This window comes from Bombyx mori, chromosome 4, assembly GCF_030269925.1.
Source record: "Bombyx mori chromosome 4, ASM3026992v2".
Taxonomy (NCBI): domain Eukaryota; kingdom Metazoa; phylum Arthropoda; class Insecta; order Lepidoptera; family Bombycidae; genus Bombyx; species Bombyx mori.
Window position 1 is genome coordinate 17,333,714 of NC_085110.1, and position 7,640 is coordinate 17,341,353.

Consider the following 7,640-nt stretch of genomic DNA (forward strand, 5'->3'; position numbering starts at 1 on the left):
AGCATACAGCAATGAAATTTAGCAAATAAATGCTGTTTACTTCTGCTTTCAAATATCTATAGTGTAAGCTTTCATACCACGTGCAATTTAAAAAGTATTGTAAAGTATAATGTTAAGCAAAACATCTCATTATGTTTCACACTTCACACTCTAAATGACTCAAAACGGCTGAGAGGAATAATTCGTCTATGTCTATGCAGTCTCTGACATGCTAAAAATGTTTATAATTTTCCAACCCACATTTAATGTCAGTCTAAAATTCCATTCCATTATTCTCAACTTTGTTAAGATACACATCACATTACATTTTCGTTTACATTACTCAAACACAAAGTATGATATTTTATTTCTAAAATTAAACAAAGAGTTTTTTTGTAGAATACGCCACTCTTGAGAACTTCTACAGGGTAGCTTTTATTAAGTCGGCAATTATGGGAAAAATTTACGTTAGTTTCACCTTCGTAAATCGGAACGTAGCTCTTGCAAAATCTATACTCTATTGGCTAGGCCATTAACCAATTAAAATTCAAAGCAGCTCAACGGTTTTTAAAGACGTATCTGTCGTGTCGTTGTTAAAATCTTTAGAATTTATGAAAAGTTTGCTCTAAATTCTCAGCTAGGAACCTAAAATTGTTTAATCAACATCTATAATATAACGGCTCGTGCCGTTAAAAGGTGAGTAGAAAATAGTCGTTAGAAAACCGTTTAACGCTGTGTAGACTTCGCTTGTTTTGCCTCCATTTTAGTCGTTAAACATGATAATTTTTAAATGCTTGTTTATGTTTTTACTTTATACTTCTTGTACACTTTATAAATGAACTACCTACTGAGTTAGATAGTACGTTTGTACAGCACGTGATTGTGAATCGTCTTCTTTATTATCACAGTAGGTCCGTAATGGCGCCAACAAGATTGGCAACGAAACCGCTCGGCGTCAACGAGAACCTGAACGGCATGTTAAGCCACGGCATTACGACGAGGAGTAAACAGCTAGCTTCTCTAAAGAGTCACAAGGACAGTCTAAAAATTCCCAATAAAAGGAAAGCGGACAGTCCTCTTAAAGATGTGACTGCGAAGAGGGCGGCGTTCGGAGATATAACGAACGCCTATAACAAATCGTGCGCGCCCCAGGACAAGGATAAAGCCATGCCAGTGAAGAAAGTCACTGTTGAGACCAAAATGCTTCCAGCAGTAAAGGTTTGTTGAACTCCAGAAACACTTCTATTCAGAGGGTATCTGCTTCCTTTCTGTATGTTAATATAAACTGATCAAGATTTACGTTTATAATACCTAAATAAAATTCTAAAGTTATTTCCCTCCAAATTTAAACAGGAGCATACTATTACCTTACAATATTATTTACAGCTGTTTGAATCATAAACAACTTCTTATTAATATGTTTTCTCCATATGATCATGTTAGTTGTTCATTACAGATTTAAAAATATTTTAACCTTATGTATTGCTTGTAGTTTTAACAGATTTTGAATAAATAATAAGCCTTGATTTAATTAGTTATACAATGGAAACAGTAGTTATAAAAGTAAGTCATAAGTAAGAATTTTTATCACACATGGCATTTTTATGATAAACTGGAAGATTAGGGATAAGTAAAGTTATTTCAAATCCACAATAACTAATCATTGATAGGCTTCATAGTCATAAAAAAGAAGATAGATACATAGTTTGAAGTGGTTTACTTGGTAAATATACAAATTCACCAGAAATGAAACTAACAATATTATCCATAAAACATTGTAAAATTGGTGTAACTTGCAATCTAATAATCAATATGGGTAATACCATACCTTCTACATCCATGGACAGATCAACTGCTTGACTGACCTATAATTATTGTGAATTATATTTTTCTTCTACAAATTAACTAATCAAATATTCTAAACATCCATAACTGGATGTCTGCCTATGTAAGTATGTATATAATATCATGGCTTTTATTATTTGTATCTAGGTGACAGAGGTGAAAGCCCTTCCTGTGTTAAGTGGTTATAAGAACACATTACTGTGTGAATACTGTTATTCATATTGAAACATAAGACCAAAGTCTTGGATTATATAATGGCTGATCCATCCTTAAAACTGAAATGAATGATTATATTTTATTGATTAATATGATTATATTTTTATTGATCAATATGAAGGCCTACCACAAATAAGCAGGACAGTTATACCTGCCGTTATGCCTTCACAACACTAACGTAGTACTAAAGGATTTTTTCATTCATTTCATAATCACACTATTGCTCTTTTTACTTAACTAAAGTAATGACTGAATTGAATGAAATGTTTGAAGAAATTGATTTTTAATTGGAATAGTTTAATAAACCTCATGAAATTCAAATGTGAACTGAATTTCTGTTAATATTGAATTAATTATAAAAACTGACCACTGAAATTCATTTTTTAATTACTATTTATTTAAAATGATACTTTTCATTAAGCTTCTTTCTTTTAAATAATGTCAATATTATTTAATACAAATAGTTATACAAAATATAATACAGATTAATTCATATTGAATTAGTCTGTTAATTAGCACCCTAAACTTAATGGGAAGAACCAATTTTCTTTTTTTATTGAGTGATGAATACATGGTAATTGTTTTGAGACGAGCAAGAGTACATAGCCAGTAGGCAACAACAAAGTTAGCTGTTCTGTGTAGTTTCACTTCTTTGATCTCTTAAATTGAACTTCCAAACTACAAATGTTTCAGAGCATCAAATCACAAACAAGCACACTAAATGGCAAAACTTCAAAGACCAAACAACTCCAGCGGGTAGCCAATAATGCTATTGATGCAGTACAGAAACATTTCACCAAAGACCCACCCAAGCAAGTGGCCACAAGAGCTCAGAATGGCATCCTGAAGAATTTTGAAAGGAAAGACAAACTCAAAGAGCAGAATCTGAGTAATGGTTCAGTCAAATCTGCAAGAAGTGATGTTTCCGGTGAACCCTCACTTTATATGACTGCCTTGGAGAATATGTAAGTACAAGTAGGTAGTTAAAAAGTAAATAGTATTTGAAACATATTCGAAAATTAAAAATTATTTTAACTCCACATTTTAATTCAAAGCCATGAGATATTGAGCTCCGTTCAAAATTCTCCAATTTAGCTAATCAGGAGTTTAGTATAAATCAATAACCAACCCCTACATGATCAAATAGGCAGACATGATTAGGTGGTATACCAGTCATTTATTATTAACCTATGCATATCCATTATATGCCACTTACTCTTGTTATTAATTGATCATGCATTACAATTTGAGGAGTAGGTAGCTTATTTGTCAACCAACTCTAGATATTTGCTGTCAAGTGACTCCAACCACCCATAAAACCTCAAGGGTACAAAAATGATCACCTTCATCATGATAGATTTAATTGATGACAGATAATGAACATGATAAATGAAATAGTTTACTGACAATTCAAAATTTATAAAAAAAATTAACACCTTATTTTTATAATGTTTAAAAACAAGGCGAATAAACATCACACCGATGGTATTTTTGTCTTCCATAAGCCACATTAACCTCTTTTTCAGTAGCCCATCTGAGGTAACTAAAGAAGAGTACAAACAAATCAGTGAGAAACTGAACAAAGTAAACTTGGATGACACATCTAGGTCTTTGGATGAAGAAACAGAGACCCCTCATAAAACTCCTTCTGGTGTTCTTGACTTTGACTTTGAGAATTGGAATGATCCACTCCAAGTATCTCATTATGCTATGGACATATTTAATTATTTGAAAAACAGGGAGGTGAGTTGTGGTTTTACATGGTTTTACATTTAAACTTTTTTTTATTTTCCAAATATCATTGGTTAATAAAGTATAATTTATTTCATTTTTATTTTAAATGAATTCTGATATATTAAGGTATTATTCATGCATTTACTACTCTTTATAACTGTTACTCCAGACAACAGTTGTTGTGTAATAAAATGAAATTAATTTCTTTCAGCGCCTTTTCCCTATTGACGATTACCTGAAACGTATGAATGGAATTACATCGTGGATGAGAGCGCTACTTGTAGACTGGATGGTTGAAGTTCAAGAGAGTTTTGAACTCAATCATGAGACCCTGTATTTGGCTGTGAAGCTAGTTGACTTGTTCCTTACTCGTTCAACTAAGAATGAACAAATAGAACAACTGACAAAGGAGGAATTGCAACTATTAGGAGCATCTGCCTTGTTTATAGCTTCTAAGTTTGATGTGAGTAGTTTTGTGCTCAATGTTTGTAAAAAAAGAGTAACAATAGATGCACAACACACCATTGTTTATATTATTGTGATTAAAACTTAAATTTATGGTATTAAGGTATGTGATGATCAAATTATGCCCTTCCTATTTCTGCTGTGAAACAATTGTAAAGGTTTAATATTAAATCTAGGAGAAGCAGATAATTTCAAACTTAAGCTCACAAATATTTTAACTGTGCATGCAAGTCAAAGCAACGTGTTGTCCAATCAGTCAAATAATGTACTTGTAGGAGCGCATTCCGCCCCTAGTGGACGACTTCCTGTACATCTGCGACGGGGCATATACGCTGAGCCAACTGCTTAAAATGGAGATGACTATTCTCCGGGTCATCGACTTCGATCTCGGCGTGCCGCTCTCCTACCGGTTCCTCAGGAGATACGCCCGGGTGAGAAACTGGGCTTGTTAGAATACAGATTTTTTTTTAGATAGTATTGTCTTACGTCGCCCATGTTAACACCTCTAAAAAAGAAAATTTCACAATATTATTACAAGACTGAAAAACTGTGTTGAACCACCGAATTTGAATTTGTGACACAAGTCTCGTTTTAGTACCACTGGTTAGTGAAACTGAAAAGCAACATTGTCTTATTATAATTGTGCACACATGTAAACACATTTAGTGTATTTTTTTGTATTATTTTGTGCCATACTGTATTGCCTAAGTAGTTTTAGTAGTATGACTCAAACACAGTACACAGTCTGATATATATACTACTAGACCATCACTATTATATTAAAACATTTCATATTCATTTGAAGAAAAAAAAAACACTATTTTCGTCAACAGAACATCATAATGTCAATTTAATTTTCAACAGTGTGCTCGTGTATCAATGCCTACACTAACACTGGCTCGGTTTGTGTTAGAACAATGCTTGTTGGAATATGGACTTATTGAAAATTCAGACAGTAAAATGGCTGCTGCTGCACTGTACCTTGCTCTCAGGATGAAGAATCTAGGTTCATGGACACCCACTCTACAGTATTATACAGGTAAATAAAGAAAACAATCAAGAGTATGTAATAATCAGACAGTTCATACAAAATTTTCAATGAAATTATACTGTTACTATAAGAATATAATTTCTATTTTTTAATAGAAAATAATTCAGAATAAATCATTCTATGTTCGAAAATAAATATAATGTACCTTTTATATTTTTCAGGTTACAACCTCAAAGAAATTCTCCCGATTGCATTAGCCCAGAATGCAGTTCTACACAAGAAGCCAAAGTCTGCGATTAGCACAGTTAGGAATAAATACTCACATACAATATTTTTCGAAGTTGCCAAAGTACCCCTAATAGACGAGGCGACGCTCACTAGCTGAGGAATAAGTACCAGGAATGTTGTATAAAGTTTAGTACTAGGGTATGTACTTAAGTTTTGATAGTTAGTTATACATGTAATCGTTAACAAAGCTGTTAGCCTAGTCGCCAAGATCAAGTTCTTCAACTACTAACTCTATCAGTTTCGGTATCTAGATTAGAAATTCCCTATACGCGTTCTCCTAAACCTAGCAGAGAATGTATACGACTAGGCTTGCTTTTACTAAATTTTACTGTCATAATTTGAAAATTATAGCTATGAAATTCAAATAAATATCTTCCTAGATAAACTTGCTTCGTCATCTGTAACACTACCAGTAAGCATTTATGTTATTATTAAATTGTCGAAGCCCTAGAGGGTAAAAGAAACAGGAGCGCCTGCCAAGAAATTGTTGCTCTCTTGAAAGTATTGTTCATACATATCTCTAGACTATGGTGTTTTGTACCAGTGTATTTGTTTGATGTGAAGACTGAAATATAATGTGACATAGCAGAGATGATATAAATTATATCTGGATACTAAGAGAATGTATTCTTACTTCTGTTAAGAAATAAAACGAAAATGAGTGAAGTTAAGTCATATTAATGATTCGGATTTTTTCTGCTAAAAATCAGTACCATTGGGAAATGTTAACCAAGAGTGTGCCATAATAGGCAAATGAAAGTCACAGAATCCTCTTCAACTATGGAGTTGATTACGGAACTAAAAGTTTCAAATATTGTTTAATTTGTATTTAAAAGAAAAACCAAAATCAGTAACCTCAAATAACATTTTGTACCAAAAATATCCAAATCAGATTCCATCTATTTTACAGTACTGTTTTTGATTAACTTGCTTTTGTTTAACAACAGTCTTCCTATAGAAAATTATAGGTAGTAAGTTTTGATAAAACTAGTTAATTATTTATTGTTTTATAATTCTCTCCGTACAGTCAATAATAAAAAAATCTTTAAATCAAAATTTATTATTCTTCAAACAATTTTAATGTTTTAACAGTACATTGAATGTACTTGTTGCTTCGAAAAATTTTAATTGGCTCGTTATTAACTAAAATTGAATATGATTTTGTTATTGATTGTACTTCATGTGCATTTTTAGAATTGCAAATGGTATTTTTTGGATTTGGTTTATCAGTAAGTTACGCTTAGACGTTTAGTATAATGATGCCTACTTAAAATACCTGAATAACTGATATGTGTAGGCTTAAAATATATTTTTAAAAGGTTAATTAAACATATTTAGAAAAAAAACGAAATTTATTACATAAAATTAGTAACTAAGTAGCCTCAATTTATTTAGTTAAAGAAGGATTGTATGCTAATCAGGACTATAGAATTGAATGAAAGCTTCAACGCAATTTTATACAAATGCAATTTTAGCGGATTTGCTAATATAATTTTCAATTTAAATTGTTATTAGAATGGATTTTGTAACATTTTTAATATTAATTAATTTTACATTATTTGTAGTTATTTGTGAGATTCACTTTCCACTGTCTTACGTTTATTATTATTTTTGTAATTTATCACGATTTTAGAGTACAAAATATTGGAATGTTAATAATGTTGTTCTTTTAATACTAAGTTTTTAGATGTAACTTTGAATACTGTTTTTTTTTCTCTTGATAGTATCTGTGCTCTAGTTATATACATGATTAATGTGAACCTACTGACTTGTAAATAAAAACGATTTTGGTTTGGTATTTTTATTTTTTTATTTATACTCCGTTTTTCAAAAAATAATAAAAGTTTTTTTTAATACATATAACAGAGAACAAGCAGTCATCTGACCCAAATTAAGATTCCCTGCGTTATGGGTAAATATTTACATATACTTAGTCTGGCCATAAATACTGTTACAATTAAAGATTAAAAAAATTCTATTGCAAATAACATTTATTACTTTTACAGTGTGTTAGTTTAATACATAAATATAAAACAATTTAAAGTATAAAAAGCTTCGAAGTAGTCTCCATTGGCTGCAATACAGTCCTTTAAACGTTGAGGCCAGTTATCAATAGAAGCAC

General features: G+C 31.3%; 1 protein-coding gene across 3 annotated transcripts; it reads left to right on the forward strand.

The window, feature by feature from the left end:
- Positions 1–498: 498 nt before the first annotated feature.
- LOC100126204 (cyclin 3) lies at positions 499–7,316 on the forward strand. Of its 3 annotated transcripts, none has more exons than XM_012690084.4 (8): positions 499–675; positions 888–1,197; positions 2,734–3,005; positions 3,567–3,783; positions 3,986–4,237; positions 4,515–4,670; positions 5,104–5,278; positions 5,452–7,316. In XM_012690084.4, exons 2-8 carry the CDS (start codon positions 898–900, stop codon positions 5,613–5,615), a joined length of 1,536 nt encoding a protein of 511 aa, XP_012545538.1. In that variant the 5' UTR covers positions 499–675; positions 888–897; the 3' UTR covers positions 5,616–7,316.
- Positions 7,317–7,640: the final 324 nt, after the last annotated feature.

Coding starts and splice junctions, on each gene's coding strand:
- LOC100126204 (XM_012690084.4), top strand. CDS start 898: ATGGCGCCAACAAGATTGGCAACGAAACCGCTCGGCGTCAACGAGAAC. Junction 3,006..3,566: donor ATGACTGCCTTGGAGAATAT/GTAAGTACAAGT, acceptor CCTCTTTTTCAG/TAGCCCATCTGAGGTAACTA. Junction 4,238..4,514: donor TTATAGCTTCTAAGTTTGAT/GTGAGTAGTTTT, acceptor ATGTACTTGTAG/GAGCGCATTCCGCCCCTAGT.